General features: G+C 44.6%; 1 protein-coding gene across 3 annotated transcripts in view; it reads right to left on the reverse strand.

The window, feature by feature from the left end:
* CUL1 (cullin 1) overlaps positions 1–18,672 on the reverse strand; it is a 51,143-nt gene extending 32,471 nt beyond the window's left edge. The window contains exons 1-2 of one of the 3 annotated variants that reach the window (XM_061996816.1): positions 18,588–18,671; positions 3,461–3,754 (exon numbers count right to left, since the gene is read on the reverse strand). In XM_061996816.1, coding sequence (XP_061852800.1) covers positions 3,461–3,600 — 140 coding nt within the window. In that variant the 5' untranslated portion in view covers positions 3,601–3,754; positions 18,588–18,671. Of the gene's footprint in view, positions 1–3,460; positions 3,755–18,279; positions 18,362–18,587 lie in introns of those variants that run through there. The other 2 variants (XM_061996817.1, XM_061996818.1) reach the window with 2 other exon arrangements.
* Between the last annotated feature and the right edge of the window lie 368 nt (positions 18,673–19,040).

The raw sequence follows: 19,040 nt of genomic DNA on the forward strand, positions 1-19,040 counted from the left end.
TAAAAGTACACACACATGAAATAAAAAGCACACCACTAAACTTTCCATTCACCAGTCGTAGCTGGAAATTGAGAGGTTGACGTATGCCTGAAGGAGCCAAGTAAGAAGTTCAGAAAGTTATTCAGCTCTTTGTGTAAGCCACTATGAAAAATGATGCACATTTAATACAGCACAGTGGAGTTCTTACAGTCTAATACATGGTCAGAGAAACAGCTTAAGACACAAAGTGAGAAGAGTCACATCCTTTCATTCTCTCCGTTACAGAGCTGAAAACCAAATGTATGTAAAATCCCAATTCATCCTCTGACACCATGAGAGAAATAAATTGCAGACTCACCATAAGATCAATTTGAAAAAATGAACAGTAGCTTTGGCCAAAAAAATCCCTCAAACTAGCACAAGATGCCTGAATATGTCATTATTGCCAAATAGTTTAAGAAGTGGCTATAAAGACCAGGCACTTAAAGCATTTTGAGTAAGCTGAGGTAAGAATAATTCTAGTAAACAAAGTAGTAGGTATCCCACCAACAATTCAAACCAGAAGCCTGCAGTTTGCAATATGCAAGCAGAGCTCTCTCAGACAGACAAACCAATAGTTTCCTCCCAACAGACTAAATGCCAGGGAGACATGTTCTGTTGACACTGACACCACAACTTCATTACTCCTTGACTAACTGCAACAAATGGGGTTCCTTCTTTGTTGTTGCAGAACAGCACTTGGAATTTTTATCCCTTTGCATACAGCAGACCAAGTGGCTAACAGCCTCCAAACCAACTGCCACTAAAGGAAAACCAGGGCAAAAAGGCCCTTCCCTCAACATTAGTAATGCTGTTTGGTCTTCAAGTTCCTAGAAATCGAGTTGACTATTTCTCTTTTCAGCATGAAGTCAGTGCTTGGGATGTAATTCTACACTAGCATGCAGTACAGCCTGTCACAAGATGTTAGTTACTATTGCAGGAGTTCCTAGGCTCTTCAGTAATAGACATTACTCAATATCTGGGTAAGGGACAGACAAGCGGCCAGCATTTTTCAAGAATGTCACACATGGGGGAAAAAACCACAACCAAAACACAAACAAGAAATCACACAGCAGAAAAAGCCCCTCAACAAAAATAACCTTCAACATGAAGCACCAATCCAAAGGATCTGTGCTTACCCAATCTGTAACTCCTCAATAGGAAATGCAAAGAACACAGCTCAAAGCAATGGAATCAGCACGTCAACTGTCATGTAAGGATAGATCAGTAAAATACCACAGCTACCATAAAGGACTGCTTTTCTGGTGCTTTGGCACAGCTGGTAGGGCAAGAGGAATCAAAATATGAGCAGTACTGAAAAACATTTGGTGATCATCTGATCTGGACAAAAAAACCACACCCTGCAATCAGAAGCCCAAATTCAGCTAAATTAGGCAAAAGCAGGAATGAGGATCTTAATAACTTGGATCTAGAAAAGCTCTGCAATATTTAACATCGTTCTCAAAACCCCCACTGGAATGAAGGAAAATCTCCCCCATCTTAAGCACAAGCTCGGGCACATACTCAGAGACCTAATCTACTGTCTCATAAAAAGAGCTCTTCTGAAGAAAGAAAACAAGTGGAGGCAGGGTGGAGGTCTGAACAGTAAGAATTGAAAAACTCTTCCAACTCTTTCCCTCATTCACCTGACCAACGCACAAGAAAGACTTCCACAATCTTCCAATCAATTTTGACTGGAAGTTCAATGCCAGATAGATGACTAGGGGCAGGTTTGCTCACATGCATGGTTCTCCTCTTACAAATGAGAGGGATAAATGGTGTTTGATAGGCTGAGCTGCCCAAAATCCAAGTCCATCAATCTGCTAGACTTGCTGTATGCAAAGACTGAGCAAAAACGTGTTATAGATACTGCATCTGAAAGGGGAGAGGTCTTATAAGCACAACTTTGGAACATGTGCAGTTGATATTGGATGCAAAGTTCATTCTTATCTTCATAGTAGGCTAAAAACTCTGATCCTAACCAGTGTCAAATATTCTGAGTTATCAGACTGTTCAATTAATCCACACTTGAAAGTCAACCACCAAAATTATCCACTAAATTAATTCACTTATGGAAGTAACAAAAACCATCCTTAGTTTCTGACCCAACAACTCCTTGAAGCAGCAACAACAAATGTGTGGTTGATATACAACACATTCCTCAGAATGAAGCTATAAAAGAATATGTGAGAACATTAGGGGATGACAAAAAACCCAAGTGTTTTAACACTATCATTACAATAAGTGCTTAGCCTTCAGCTGCCCTGGCTTGACTAACTTCACCAACAGGAATATATTTGAGCCACTCAGAAGACAACACTCTATCAGAAGTTCTACTACATGTCAGATTTCTATTGCACAGTTATCATCTGCAGACTCGTTTCATTCAGTCAAGAGCAACACTGAACTGTACACTGCAAGAAATCCGTCATTTAAAGCCTCAGGAGAAGTTCTGACCCTAACCCAAAAGTTATTTCACTTTCTCATTGTTATTAAAGAAGTCTCCTACCAAGACTGCTCAGAGTTTTTCTCAGCCCTACCAGAAGCACAGATAAGACTACACATTGTCTCTGAGATGACATGTATAGAAGCCAAACATTTCCATTTCAGCAGAAAGCCCAGAGAACTACAGAATTACTCACTTTAGAGTCTTCAAACTCCTCTTTCTTCTAATAAAAGCTCTGTCTTTCCAAAAATATTTCCACAGACCAAAATCCGAGCTGCACTTCTAAGTCAGTGCCAACAACAGCTTCAGACATTAATTTATGTATCAGAACAACAACCTTCACTAAAAAACTGACTAAAACTTGGTAACGAAAAATAGCAGAATTAGTTCAAGTAAGATAGAAAATGTCATCAGGCATCACTTCTGTCATGTAGACACACTTAGTTGTACCACTATCTTCTTAAGCAATATAAGGTTACCAGAGTAAACACAGAACAGCATGTGCAGAAGAAGGGATTCCTCACCAAAATTCACTTTACAGGTAGAACATCAAGTTCTAAAACCACCTCCAGAGTAAAGTACCGTTGTGAGGCTGACTAGGCATTTTCCAGGTAAACAGACTTTATTACCAATCAGACCTGCAACCTAATGCCAGAGACTAACAGAAAAAGGGAAAAGAATTTCTCTTGGAGTACCGTGGGCTCAAAATTAGACCTATCAATAAAAATCACTTCCAATATCTGCCCTGTCAAAGATAACAGTAATCTAACCTGAAATTCAGAGCTAGCCATAATTATGAGGAGAGTTTGGAAAACAGAATGTTCTTGCTTACTTGCCAGTAAGATTAAACAAAAAAGGCTAATCTTCACAATAAACCCACATTCTTAAAAGCCACTAAGTCAAATTGTTACGGAGCAATTTTGAGTTTAGAAAAGTAAAAAGCTACATGTAACCTACTAGCAGTGAAAGCACTAACTGGCTCAGGCAATAGGATACGTGTAGAGTTCCATGTATCTGGATTTTGCCATACTTTGTCTGGTGTAAACCTGTTGAATGCCAGCTCTTAGGTCATCCCATATCTGGTCAAGACCAATCTGTTTAAGTCCATGTGGGTTCTGACTCCTATTCGATGACATCTTGTATTTCCTGTAAAGTCTTCCAGCGCAGCAGCCTGAGATCTGGTTATTCCTCCATCAGAATCACAAGTCAAGTAACATTCTACACTCAAGTTGCTGCAGCTCACTGAGATCTTCTTTACCTACGAAGAGTGACGTTTCCCAAGAAGATAATCTGTGCAAGGAAAAGAAAACACACGTTACATGACAGTCCCAATCCGTTCACACTAAGAGAAAGAGATACAAAGGTCATGGTTTCAGTGAAGCGTACTCATTTACACAGATGGGAGACCCATGATGAGGTCTGAAACGCTGGAACCAAGGAATGCAATTCTGCAATTCAACAACCCACTACAAAATGTGACTGTTAGTGCCCAGACCTGTCCAAAGCCTGTAGGTACTCAGATCCATGCTGCTGACAACAAAACCCTTATGTTAATAACAGAATGTAACTGTAAAAATCTTTCCAAGCAGAAGGCACTATGCTACCAGGAGGTCTTTCCTCCAGATACATCTATACAGCTCCAGTGTTTCCAAACAATGCAGGGCTCTGTGGTAACTCACTGTTTAGTAACTTTGGATATCCATCAGCATGCTTAACTGGAAGATATGAAAAAACTCACTATTTTTCTTCTTGAGTTGTCAGTAACTCTTCCAGACTTCAGAGTCTATTACAGGTAACCTGCAAGTTCAATGGATCTGAGGAACACAGATTATCTTCTATCCAGTAAACAGATGCTTGCATTGATTTCTTTGCTAAGTAAACAAACATCACCTCTGTCAATGTCATCTTACCAGCAAGAGAATATACAGCCAATAATGGTGGGAAGAAAGAGCAAACAATGGAGTGCAGCAAACTCAAGAGTGCATGAGCTGGGAATGAAAGAATAAAATACACCACTAAGAAAACGCACTACTCCCATGAGTGCCTAAGTGGATAGAGTTTGGGAGGTAGTGAAAGAACAGTTATCAACTCATCTGTCTTAGGAAATGACAGAGTAGGGAAACAGTCTCCTAGGAAGGATTTCTGAGAATACCAAGCAGAGGAGATCCATTTTTACACAAGTCATTGAAAACATTGTGTAAGTGTAACATGTCTCATCCACCACAGCAACAAAATTAAGAAGCTACTCAAAAATGACAAAGGAGATAACACTTTATTTAAAACTAACCCACAAATAACAGAGTGGTAGTAAGTCAAGACCAAGGTACTCTTACTGTAGCCTTTCATTACATAAAGGCGGCTTCTGAGAAAGATGAGGAAAGACTTTTGACCAGGGCCTGTAGTGACAGGATAAGGAGCAACGGTTTTACATTGAGAGAGGGTAGATTTAGACTGGATATAAGAGGAAATTTTTTACAATGAGGGTGGTGAAGCCCTGGCACAGCTGTGGCTGCCCCATCCCTGGAAGTGTTCCAAGTCAGGCTGGATGGGACTTGGAGTAAGCTGCTGTCGTGGAAGATGTCCCTGCCTAGGTCCGAGGGGCTGGACCAGATGACCTGTAAAGGTCTCTTCCACCCCAAACCATTCTGTGAGTCTGTACCCTAGAGCCCATTCACTGAAATATGCAGGACACAGTGAAACAGAATGACTTTTGGGTGTACTTTATTATAGAGCAGAATACAGCTTTATCAGCCTGCCCTGTAACAGAGGTGGCTGACCAAGGCTCGTATGAACCCCTCCATCATGTCAAGGATAGCATTGGCCAAGACCTGGTAAATCCCGTTACTTGGTTCTGAGCTTTGAGCACTTTCAGGATCCACAGCATCTCATAGGTGCTTTGTCACGGCCACTTCTGGGCTCTTGTATGTTCTGCTCCAGGTTTCAAACTGTTTTGAAGATGAAGTATTCTGTTATATCCTCCCTGACCTCTGTTCAATTATTCCTTTTCTCCTATATAACCTTTTCTCCTTGACCCTAAGAAGACCAGCTCAGACTGAGACCTTCCTTCAGTTTTTTGAGCCAATGACTGTCTTACTGCAGTAACACAGAACAGTAACACTGCTCAGAGTCCTTCACTATCCATCACCCACAAGTCCTTATATCTCAAGCTCTAAGTAAAAAGGCATAGAGAAGTAATTTCACTATCTGAGCAACAAGTTCTGCCACATCTCAATCAAGACATAAACTGCTTCTGCTAATTTCTCCTTTTTACATGAGCAATTACTTAATAGATTAGGTGGAAAAACAAGAATGCCATCAAGATACAGCTTAGAAAAAATACACTTGGAATCCAACCTTGCCATTGTGTTTCTCTAATGACAGCAAGGCAGTTGTTCAATACACATGGGAATAAAGCATCACCATGCTGAAGTGTAACACAGGTCATACCTTGTTGTATTCAATTTCTTTAATGCCTAGAAATGTGACCTGCTGCAGCACTAATGATGGATTGTCACGGCTGAGCAAAGAAAGACAGAAAGAACAAAGGTCCACAGGCTGCTGGTAGCCTCTGCTGCAGGAAACAGTCTGAGCACCTTACACACCCATGATCCTGGACCATGATCTTAAGTCAGCATTGCAATACAGAGCAAGAAATTTAGTCTGATATCTACAACTCAGGAGAGAAGAAACTCGTTGCTTCTTTAAATCAGGTGCTACGGAACTCTCCACAGACGCAAGAGAACACACAGGAAAAAAATCTACAAGTCCACTACGACAGCAGCATGTGTAAAAAGTAACTGACCATTCATCTCTTATCAATCCACAGAAAGGCAGCAGCCTACAACCAGTGCCTTGTAGTAAAATAAATAAATAAATAAGAGCCACAGAATCAGAATCACTTTGGTTGGAAAAGCCCTCTGAGCTGCTGCAGTCCCAGCTCTCCCCTCACCCTGCCCAACCCACCACTACTCCATGGTCCAAAGCACCTCAGCTCCGTGGCTTTGGGATCTCTCTGGGGCTGGGCACTCCCCTAGCTCCCTGGGCAGCCTGGCACAGGGGCTGACAACCTTCTCAGGGAAAAAGCTCTGCCTCAGTTCCAACCTCAACCTCCTCTGGAGCAACTTGAGGCCATTTCCTCTTGTCACTTGTTACTCAGGAACAGATAATGACCACCACCTCACTACAACCTCCTGTCAGGGAGCTGTGAAGAGCAGTGGAGCTGCTTTGGTAGAGGGGTTGGACTAGATGACCTCTAAAGGTCCCTTCTGACCCCTACCATTCTATGATTCTACGTCTCCTCTCAGCTTTCTCTTCTTCAGGCTGAACATCTGCAGGTCCCTCAGCCACTCCTCACTGTTTTACTCATTGGTTACTCACTGCTGGCAGAACCAATACGAAATACTTCACTGCCATACAAAAGTTCCTAACAGAAGGCCAAGCCCTTGCTAGTTAGCACAAAGCATAACCATTACAACAGCTGACAAGAGGGCAGCCAGGCCCTACCTCAGCCACCTCTCCAGGCACCAGTAGGATGCAGCCACTCTGCAGTGGCAAAGCCTGCGGTCACTGCCTGCCCAGTGCACCTGGTTTCTCTCTCTATGACAATGGAAATATTTAACCTTCTCTAATTCAGGGTATGTAGTTTTTACATACCCTGGTGCATTTACAAATACCACCTTTCCCCCAAGTATTTCAAATTCAAGGTGTTCCTTATTCACACTGCACAAATTTTACCTCCCCTGCCCTAAAGTAACCCTCTAAGTCAGCACAGAACCATTACAAACAATGCCATGACAAGAGAACTTGATTTTCATTTTCTCATGTGGTTCACTGCATAGAAATACTCCAAGTAACAAATTTCACTGCACAACACATCAACTCACTGTCCCTTGGCTGGCTTCCGATTGAATTCTGCAATTAAAGACAAAAATACAGAATGATGGCATCATGTCACTAATTTCCCAGTCTCAAATAATTTACTTCTTCCAGTTAGTTACCAGTTAACTCAGATGGGAAATAAAGCAACAGATGGATAATGCTACAACCTACTAATACTTTTTTGTAGATTTGTTCACGTGCAGAAAAATAGACAGGTAATTGTTAATGTTACCTTAATAGGTGTAAAGTTTCGTTAGATAAGAATACCTTAACTACAAAACGATGTTTATGACAGCAATCAGCTGTACGTAGTGGCTAAACTAAACTAGGGTGTTACACATACAGACAGAAGAGTAAAACAAGGCTTTGTTACTCAGCACAGTTGTGATGTACATAACCATCCAGTAAAAACACAAAATGCTATTTCAGGGGAGAAGTGTAAGCATAGCTTGCAAACTTTCTTGAGATTTACACACAAAAAACCTCTCCCAGACAAACAATTGTGGAAGGTTACACCTGGTTCACAGCAGTTCTACTTCAACTCTTTTCTCAACTTTAAGTTTACTTTGTCTCTCTTTATAAAGCAACTAAACTTCTAAAGAGGAAGAAGAGAGCTTACGAGTCTGTTTCTCAGTCCACAACTGCCAAGAGCAAGGTGCTCCTCCCTCAAGAACCACGAAGTGCTAGAGGTGAATTAAAACCTCACCACTCAGTCAAAACCTTTACATCAGTGAGATAGATCTCACCTTCCCAAGTGCCATCAGCACGCTTTCCTGCCCAAACAGATCAAACTTGCTGCTGACCTCCCTTGTGGACACGACTGCCTGCCTGAGCCGGGACATTGGCTCTGTTGCTCTGGACCAGAGAACCCAGACTTTGCTGCATCTTCGGTGCCAGCTACACTTACATGATGCAGCATTGATACACAATGTACATCCTATCTTTCAACCATGCATCCAAACACTGCCATTAAAGCACTGTCAAAATTCATTTCTGCTCGAGCCCACTGTCAAAGGGACAGAACATTTGTGCCTAAACTTCAGAACAGCCTTGCAAGACAGAGGGAAGTGCTGTTTCCAATGCCATGGGGGACACAACATGACACACATCACGTGAAAGGAAATGCATTGCACTGGAAAACAGTGGTTTTGGTGTTACTGATTGTCTAACAACAAACTATTTCTTTTAGATATCCCATCTGAGAAAAATTACATGTCTCTCAAGTAAGACTCATCAGAAAATCTGAAAGTAAACCCTACTTTTACCCCAAAACCACAATAAACCCCATTGGATTTACAGTAACTTAAGCCATTTGCTTGAGTGACTACCTCTTTTTTACATCCTAATACAACTTGGCTTTCAGCTCCACAGCTCCCAGGCCCATGCATCACCTGGTGTTCTATCACCACAGATTTCTAAGCTACAGATTTCAAGGCAACTTACTTCAGTAATTACAGACGGGATCTGAAATTGTCAGCTTCTTGGCCCAGTAAGAACTTACAAGTCCAGAGTAAGGTTTCTGCTGACCCAAGAGCTCAGAGAGCACCTTTTAAAAGGTGGAGTAGAGAGGCACAGCACCAGGACTTGGTCATTTCCAAGCATTTTGTCCCTCGTCTCATTTCAAACATGAGGAGAACATTCTTGTCACACCTAGCAGTGTCATCTAAGGTGACCAGATTTAATCACACTAAAAGCAAAGGCATTAGGGAAGAGAAGCAAGTTTCACTAATAAGCTGTGGTGGAACGAATGTCATCAAAATTAAGTTCAAAGACTTTCGGCGTTATGAGGTTTCCAGAGTTTACAGGTGTGCATTAGAAGTCAGAATTCACCTCTGCACACTGCCTCAAATCCATTCTCTAAAATGGAACACAAGTTTCCCAGTGACAAAGATACAGTATGAATTCATTTGGACATTGGCTGCAGTTTGACATCTTTTGTAAGAACTGGTGCAGTGACCATGTTTACTGAAAAGGCCACAGCAAGCACAACACCAGCCCTCTGTGCTGAAAGGACAAAGCGTAATAAATGTCTAAACTTTGGCTTCAAAAGACAAGACGTTTAATACAGCTACGTACTTAAAAATGCAAGATGAAACTCCTTTGGCCAAACCCTTCCCTCCCCACTTTTCCAGATGGGCTTCTCTAACTTCCTTTGTCCTGCTCTCCTGTTGCTGTATTTAAGCAAGTCTGACCCAGAAGTTCTATAGATGCTTTTGTATTCACTTAATAGCACCACTTAACAAGGTTCCCAGCAAGTTTTACTCTCTGCTACCTCCACATCAAGCCAAGGGAACTATTAAGGTCGTGTACCCAAGATCTGCAAGACAGATTCAATCAACATCACAAGACACAGGCACTACCTGTGTTCTAACACAAGCTCTTTGATTGTTCTTATGCTATTTTAAAACCAGCTTTAGATATTGGACACTGGTTTATACTCCAGCTGACATAAAATTCAAAGCTGATATAGTTGAAGTGACCCCCAAGTACTACCCCAGATCAGTTTTTGCCTTCCAATAAACATCCTAAGGCACATCCTATTGTTTTCAGTGTTAGGCTTGGTAACAAACATAGGAAAACCAAACAAAACCATCTCCTAAACAAAACAGTCCATTTGTTACTCACATATCCTCTCTGACAAAACATAGTCAGTTTCACAGCTAGAACACTGTGAATGAGCCATCCTACAAACCAGGCTGAAGATCCCTCCTGAAGTCATGCAAACATATCCCTTCTAAAAAGGCATGTAAATGCAAAGGACAAAGCTGAGAACAATATACCTCTGCTCTCTAGCCTGTGAGATACAATCTACATGACTAATCAGATATAAGCATCGGGGTGGGAAGACATTTAAACACTCTTTGCTTTCCCTTTTTACTTCCAGCCTTTACAAGCTAGCTCTTGGAAAGGTTTTTCCAGGTTAAGCAATGTCTCTTGAATCCTAAAGGACATCAAGCTTCCTTCTAGCACACACTGATGTTTGAGGGAGTGGAAAGAGCCAACAGAAATAACTCTGCTTTGTCCCTGTAAGCATTTGCACTGATAATTCATGATTTCAAAGACACTTTTTTTAATCCATGTACCTGCAAAGTGATTATTTTGGGTTTACTTGACTTCATTCTGAGCTCAAAGCTATAATGTAACACAGCTTAGTTGAGCCACAGTCCTGCATACAACATTTTATAGCACTGATATTTCTGTCCAGAAGTGGTTTAGGTCACTAAATATACAGATTATATACCAGGCAGACAGTTGATGCATGTAAAGTGACCCAATCCTTAAAGCAAGACTAAGAGCAGGCGCCACATCCTTAGCGCTTCACATGCTACAAACATGTCATTAATCAACAGCCGGACAGCCCTGTCTACAGCAGCCACTTCCACCCTGCCCAAGCAAAACCAAGCCACAGCCTCTGTCAAAAAAAGCAGTTGTTGCACAAATCATATCAGTACCAGAAGAGAAACATTAGAAGCTTTTATCCCTTTTCAATAGCTAAGATATTTAAGAGACAAATTATGCAAATTACAATGTTCAGTTCTTCTGTGTTGTTATAAAATACCGAGTTCCATTCATGCCACTCCGAGAGGTAGCAGATGCATACATGCATACACTCCTCCCTTCCAAAACTTGTCTTTGGGTAGTAAAAGCACTCTGTGCAGCATTTTGATTTTTAAGAAGTAATTTAGAGCAGAAGCAAGAATGCTTCATTTGTCAGAGGTGTAATGTCAAGTTGGTGCAAAGCTGGAGCAGTCACTACAGTGAGCATGCCTGCCTTTGGGCTTCAGTGTTCTCCCCACACTCCCTCCTTGAGGTGCTACAGGCTCTGGCCAATGGTACCTAAACTACTTCAAGGAGAATACCCCTACACAACTTCATGTGCCAACCATAGAACTGCCAGATGCAAAACATTAAGAGCCTGGATATGTTCCTCAGTGCTAAAAAGACACTCCCCTTCACCTTTTTCAAGTTTAAACAGAATCTATGGAAGGAACCTGGAACTGCAGTTTTTACACCCTTCTTATGAATTTATGCACGACTGTGTTCACTGAAAGCCTTTCTAACCGACACGGTTTTAATGTGGATGTCTGACTGCAAGGATTTTTCCAAAACACACACAACTATTACTCAGAAGAGAACCAAGTGAGCTTGAGTGTGTGGCTTTTCTGCTTCTCTGCCTATTCTTAGTTCTTTAACATTCTTCCTTTACGTCTTGACTTCATCAGCTTTACCCGTTTCTCCTCCAACCAACAGCTCCTGCAGCTTTTGACAGAGCTCCCACTACAGGAATGCAATACCTAACACAAACCAAAAAAACCCAAACCATACAGGTGCTGCCTAGACAAGGTTTGCTGATGGACTTTTGAAAGCAAACTCTCCCTTCTGCACTTGCAGCTGAGGCAAACTTTGGGCAGTGTTAACAATTCTGACAACAAGAAAAGTTTCATGGTAGGCTTCCTGTATCCACACTGACGTCACAAATCATCTAAAGGATCACATCCTTTACATTACTGTGCAGTTAAAACTTTTCAGGTTTGGTTTGGTCACCTTTAAGAGAATTCATGTTTATGCTGTCCAAGTAATCACTACATACAAAGTTTACAGACCACTCCTAAACTGAAATGTCCTTTTTAACCTGAGGTCTCAGGTTTCCCTGTGCTACAAACAGAATGCAGACCCCAGTGCTTTTTAACTGCAGCAATAAACTTCATAGCTTCTTAAAATACTGGTTATGCTCAGCTCCTCCACCTGGAGAAAGGAAGGCTGCAGACCAGGAAAAGAGTAACACTGCATGCAAATGGAATCAACTCAGGATCTGAGAGCACCAAATCAAAGGAAGAAAGGCTTACAAAAGATAATGAGCCTTGAATATTCCCACTCTCTCTCTCTCTGGCTTAAATCATACACAGATATAACCTGCATTAAAAGGAAGACAAAACAAAAACCCCAAACTAACAAAAATCAAATACACATAAGCTCTGAAGGACAACACACGTGAAGATGCATTCCTGACAGAGAAGGAAAATGAGGCAGAACATGCCATGAAAACACAATGCTAGATACCCAACATGCCGAGCAGAAGACAGAACAATGCATCTTGTTTACTTAGAAAAGAGTGGGGAATTGTATAAAATACAATTAGCAAGAACAAACACAGAAGACCCTCAAAACCATGAGATTCCTTAGGCCAGTTTAGAGACCTTAATGATCCTGCAAGGACAATTCTTACACGTAACTGCTTCCCTACAAGCTTTTACCAGCAACCAAAACTTCACTTAAATCCAACTTTATAAGCTAAAACATCGTGATCCTACTGATGACCATCAAGACAATCATGGTATGATCTTACATTCCACTACAGACACAGCACCACCTCTGCCAGAACCCACAGGGCAAGTCTCTGAACCCCAACACATAACAGCACTTGATGGCCCCCAACAGACTGTCACACTGACCTCTTAGACAAACAGGAACTGCACTTGTAATGTTTCCATACAAAGTTTTCCCATGCTCTTGGACTTATCAGTGACTTTAAAAAGTACTCGAGTTAGTGAGCATAAAACAAGTCTTGACTGGAATGTCTTCCCAACAGCTCACTAATTTTACAGCATCTCCCATCTTGCTATTTTTGCAAGAGCTCAACTGATCAAGGCAACAGAGTTTGCCACTTCAATTTATAAATAAAGATTGCAGTCACACCGATCCGTCTTGCAAACTGCCTGACATTTCAGATGTTCAAATATACTCCAAGAGCACAGCTTAAATACTGAAGAGCTTCTTCCTATATTCACCTTCATGTTAATGTTTCATTCAAAAGCTACGAGGACTGCAACTACCACATAGTAAAAACAGTCTACAAATCAAGGACTCTTGCAGTTAGTCACATTCATCTCCCGTGTGTGACAAAATCAGTACCCTGTGAAAGCTGCCCCCTCTCTCTAGTTCTTTCTTAAAATCAGGTCTACACAAACTTATCTGCTCACAATCTGGATGCCCATTGTGGTATAATGCTGCAAACACTGTCAGCAACCAACAGTACAGCTCCTATGTGTTTAATTCCAGATCCCTAAACATAGACAAGACACACACACTTGCACAGACAGTAGGAAAAAGAGTGAGGATTTTCTCATTAAAGGCCAGAGGGGATTCATACAGGATTTTCTGGCTCATCTCTGAAATATGAACTGTAACAGCTCTATCTTAGAGCAAAGGGTTTCTGTCTCACGAGAAGTGAGTTCTGCATAAATTCAGTATCATTTTCATCACATTTTTCATCAGTTTTGACCTCCAATGACTGCAACAGGCACGTCTGGTACAGAAGTGAAACAGTTTAACTTCACTTTGTAGAAGTTAAAACTGACACACATCCCCACGAGCCACGCTTAACTCTGGCTTCTTGTTGTTTGGTTTGCACCAGTTAGTTTTAAAGCTAAGCCTGCACTACAGCCTAACAAAACCAATTTCAGTACTTAAGCATATATATTTTGGTTTTACACTAGTCCTACTAGTAAGTGCATCCTAGCAAAGGCACACTCTCAGAGATAAAGAAAGCTCTTCCAAAGCCCTCCCTGAGAACAGTGCAGCAGAGAGCACTCTGTTTTCATCAGAAAATGCAGAAGCTTTTGAAAAGCATTTTCAATCGGTGAAGTTTCTCCTTTGGCTGCCCAGAAGCAAGCAGAACATTTGCCCATGACACTACTACCATGAAAAGCAAGATGGAAAGACTAGCAGCTAACAAAACAAGAACTATTTCCTATTATCTTCTTTTTACCCCACCTCAAGTCAGCCCTCCAACCTTTAGATAGAACTTCCAGATGACAGTTTCCACTGCCATGAGACCAGAGCAGCTTGCAAATTTACATATGGAATGAAGTTTAAATCACAGAGCAAAACAGGGTGAACCAAGGTCACACCAGCAGCCTTACTTCTGAACTGCAACTGTATGTTAATGAATTGAATATATCTGGGTCTCAACAGCAAAACCAGTGGTATCTCCATGAGAGAAGAGAAGCAGATGCATGCCTTCAAAAGATCAGTATGTTACCAGAGCAGAGAGAAGCTGCCCACGCTGCAAAGACTTTTGATCATCATGATCCTCACCATCCTATGCACAAATAAAAAGAGTTGCCATTTCTCCTTCACAGTGATGGCAAGTTTCACACAATCTCAAGGGCTGGAAGGGACCTCAAGAGCTCATCCAGTGCAATTGTCTCTGCAGTTATGTTAAAGGCTACACAGAGCACTACAGCAGGGCACATCAGCTCTGGAGAATTTCATTACCAGGTCATCTCTGTAACAGATCTGAACTGCACCACTGTAAAAACTCCAACAGTCAATCTGTAGTCATTCTTCCAATGAAAAACCTACAAACAAGAACTTCCTTGTGTAGACAAGCTCAACAGATTTCTCGGATTTTCACAGACTCTTAAGGCTTGGAAGGGACCTGGAAAGCTCATCCAGTGCAACCCCCTGCCAGAGCAGCACCACCTAGAGTAGGGCACACAGGAGCCCATCCAGCTGGGTTGGAATGTCTCCAGAGAAGGAGACTCCACAGCCCATCTGGGCAGCCCCTGCCAGTGCTCCCTCACCCTGAATAAGTTTTTCCTTGTGTTTCTTTGGAACCTCTTCTGTTCCAGCTTGTCCCCATTGCCCCTTGTCCTGTCATTGGCTACCAATGAGCACAGCCTGGCTCCATCCTCCTGACACCCACCCTTTATGGATTTGTAACATGAATGAGGTCACCCCTCAGGCTCCTCTTCTCCAAGCTACAGAGCCCTAGCTCCCTCAGCCTTTGATCACAAGGGGGATGCTCCACTCCATCATCTTTGTGGCCCTATGTTGAAGTCTCTCCAGCAGCTCCCTGTCCTTCTGGAAAAACTGAGAGGCCCAGAACTGGACACAATATTCCAGATGCATTCTCATGAGGGCAGAGAAGAGGGGGAGCAGAACCTCCCTCCACCTACTGCCCACAGCCCTGCTAATACACCCCAGGATACCATTGGCCTTCTTGGCCCCATTTCCAATCATTACATTTTCTCACATTTTCCTTACTAAAGAGTCCCCTTTAGTGAACAAGGAAAACTCAATGGTGTCCATGACAAGTTAAAGTACTTTGCACAATGAGTAAGTCACAGCTTCTACATAGGCCTCTAAACGTTGGTTCCAACAATCACCTCTTTGCATGCAGATTACCTTGAAAAATACAGCAAATAGAAAGTATTTATGAGTTTACCCTTGCCAAAAAAACCCACCAAACCAATGCTAGCACCCAAGCTGTCCATTTAAAGCATGCATTCCTAAAGCACACGCAGAACTTGCCAGGCCAAGTTTTCCACACTCTTCCTTCTTACAGCTCCAAGGCAAGAAAATTGTGTCAATGTGCAGGCTGCTGGGACTGTCTGTGCACATCCTCCTGCATGTCCATCCACGTGGGACACCTCTCCTGGTTTATTCCTGATGCACACAGACTGACAGACCTCGCTGGCCAGAACATGAAGCGCAGCAGCATAGCCATGCAGCTCAACAGCAGCATCTGATTCTGCCCTCTGCAAGGCAGAGAATTCTGGCTGAAAAAGTGTAGTACACGTGCCATTGGTATCCACCTGTGACACCCTGACAAGCCCCTCACTCCACATTCATGATAGGCCGCTCTCACCATCGCAAATCTGAAGTGCAAGTGGGACATCCTCAAAGCTGTTTCAGCCGTTGGGAATTTAAAACAAACACACCAAACCCAACCCAAACTTCAGTGCCAAGGGATAAGGCTCCAGGTGTATACCCAATTCATGCAACCACTGGCATCCAGAACGCGACTTGCCGTTCAGCTGGACCCCACTGAAACATTTGTGACTACACAAGACTGGGCACTAGAGAAGTGCAACAGCTGCAAAGCAGCGCTCGCAGAGCTCCACACGTAAGTGGTAAGGAAGCACATCTTAAGCCGAGATAGCTTTCTCAAAGGGCTCAGTACTGTTTTCATAACAATACAACAAAGATTTAAGACCATGCACCAAGACTGAAAACAAGCTACATTCAAAAAGCCACTCCCAAAAATCAGTATCCAAATAAGGATTCACATCAAACTGAGCTAAATTTCCATTATTTAAATTCAAGCCACGCGATTTTCTCCTGCTGACAGCCCAAGTAACAGGTCCAAGTTACAAGGCAAGTTCAAACCAGTGTAAAAAGGACTGAGGTAGCAGAAGAATCGTTTTAGTTAAACCAGCACAACTCTTTTGTTAGCCAAGGAGCGGAGAACACATGCCTGACTTAGGTGCCTAAACTAAGAAATTGTTCTCTGCCTGAATCCTGGATAGGCAATGGAAAGTTTCCTCCAGAGAAGTAATTCAGAAGGGAATCCCAGTTCAATTGCTCTGAGCTGTTGTGGGGTTGCTAGGATCTGCATGTACTCAGCTGAGAAAGTCAGAAGCTGCTAACACCAGGCACTGAACCTGGATTCAAGAGTCACGTGTACGCAGCACTGCTGAGATCAAATGCGTTCCCCACGCCTCCACAGGACACGGCCAGCACGCTGACTGCACCTCAAATGCATGCTGAAATGGGACCAAACTTAGCAGGCAAGGCAACTGAGACAGACATATTTCACATTGGGCAGCAAGTACTGAGAAACATCAAGTGCCAGAGCAGAGGGAAAAGACTTGTTTCCAGCAGAGTCACACACAGTGCCAGTGCAAGGCAGACACCTAATCAACATTACAGCAGTTCACTGGGAGCATCTCTGAAGAAAGGATTTGCAAGACAGACTTTTCCTTTTCCCAGGCTAGCATCAGGGTATATGTGTGTATTAGTGGGGAGATACACAATTACACGTGAACATATACACTGGGGAAGGGTTGTTGAGGAAGTCAATAAACAAAACAAATGAGAAATAAACTAAGGTAAACCAAACAGGTAATCTGTGTCCTCCCAGGGCTGACTGACAAGTACACAGATAACCTAGGGTTAAATTCCTTTCTCCTCAGAGGCACAGCTGGGGCATTTAAATACAAAGTGCAGGAGACAGCATGTGAGTCTACAAAGGAAAGGAGTAAGTGGAAAGGGAAAAGTATTATGTAGGATGAGAAGTAAGGTTTTAATGACAGGAATATAAGATCAGAAGGGTAAAAAGGTGAGGGAAATAGTTATTGGAAGAAAACTGAAAGAGGTGAGGTAACAAGGGGATAATAATGGTTATGGAATATAACCTGAAGAGGAAACAAGAAGGATAGGAAAAGGATCCCAGTAGGGACACGGTTAGCTTTCAACAGCAAAGTTACTGGGAAACAGATGAGGTGATGATGTGCAACGATGGAAAACTGCAGGACTGGTCATGTGGATGGAGGCATTAAATGCACAGACAAAGGTTACAGGGGGCACCTTCTCTGGTGAGGCCAAAACAGTAGGTGGCAACTGTAGTGGTGCACAGTTCTTGAGAGGGAGAGAAGCCTGGAGACGGTGATAAGCAATAGCGCCGGGAAATATCCCCCAGCAGCCAGCACGGCATCGGGGACACAGGGTAACATCCCTAGACGCAAGCAGGTAGCTCCTAGGCAGACCCAGGTGTCGCCAGGGCTCTGGGAATGGCTGAGATACAAGAAGGTGAAAGGAGGCGGCACAGAACAGGACAAGGGGAGCAGAAGGCGGGCGAGAGGTGAGGTTACAGCCAACAGCTTCCGCGGAGAAGCAAGCAGCGACCTGGGACGAGCAGGGCCCTGCACGGCCGCGGCGGGCAGCGCGGGGGGACAGGCCCGAGGGGCGGCGCGAAGAGCTGGAGCAGCCCCCGAGGCGGCCCCGGGCCCGCGGCGGCTGCGGTCACGGCGGGCGGAAGGGAGGGCCGGCGGCACGGGGAGGGCGAGCGGAGGGGAAGGAGGGAGGCAAGGAGGCAGCGGGCAGCCGGCTTGGCCGGGGCGGGCTCCCTCGCTACAACGGGGGCGACGCACCTCGCCTGCGCAGTCCGCGGCCTCCCCGCTCCGGCCCGCGCCCGCCGAGGCCAGAGCTCCGGGGCGGGCCGGGGCACGGCTCCCGCCGCCGCCCGCCTCGCTCCGCAGCCAGGTGCGCGCCAGCGAGAAGAAAGGCGGGCGGGCCGGGCCCGGCCTCCCCTTGCTCCGCTCCCGCTCCCCGCGGCGTGACTCGGTGCCGGGCCCCGCTCCGCCGAGCCCGCGCGGCCTCGGCCCGCCGGAGCCGCCGGCTGTCCCCCGGCCGGGCCGGGCCTCGCTGCGACACAACGCCGCGGCCTCCCCGCACTCACCAGCATCGCGCGTCCCGCAGAGTCAGGCCGCGTCCGCCCGCCCCTTCCGCCTCCGCCAGGCCCGGATCTGCCGCCGCCGCCTCCCCCCGCCGCGGCCTAGAGCGCGCCGAGGCGCCGCCCCCGGCACCGCCCCGCCCCGGCGCGCTGGGCCAGGCGGGCCCGGGCCTGCGGCCGCCGGCGCTCACGGCAGCGCCCGCTCCGTCCCGCCCGGCCTGAAAGCGGATGAGGAGCGGCAGCGCCGCGAGGCCTCCGTCAGCCCGCACGGCCGGGGGAGCGCGGGGTGACCTGAGCTCGGCCGCCCCGTCCGTTTGGTTCTCCCCGCTGCGTGAGCCCCGTGGCCGCCCGACCGCCAGGCCCCGGATCAGCCCCGCAAACTGCTCCGAAAGCCAGTGCAGGCGCATTTCAGGGTGACAGCATCAGACGCGATACAACTTTCCTCCGTCCCTAACTCAG

The sequence above is a fragment of the Colius striatus genome, chromosome 5 (assembly GCF_028858725.1).
Source record: "Colius striatus isolate bColStr4 chromosome 5, bColStr4.1.hap1, whole genome shotgun sequence".
NCBI classification, from domain to species: domain Eukaryota; kingdom Metazoa; phylum Chordata; class Aves; order Coliiformes; family Coliidae; genus Colius; species Colius striatus.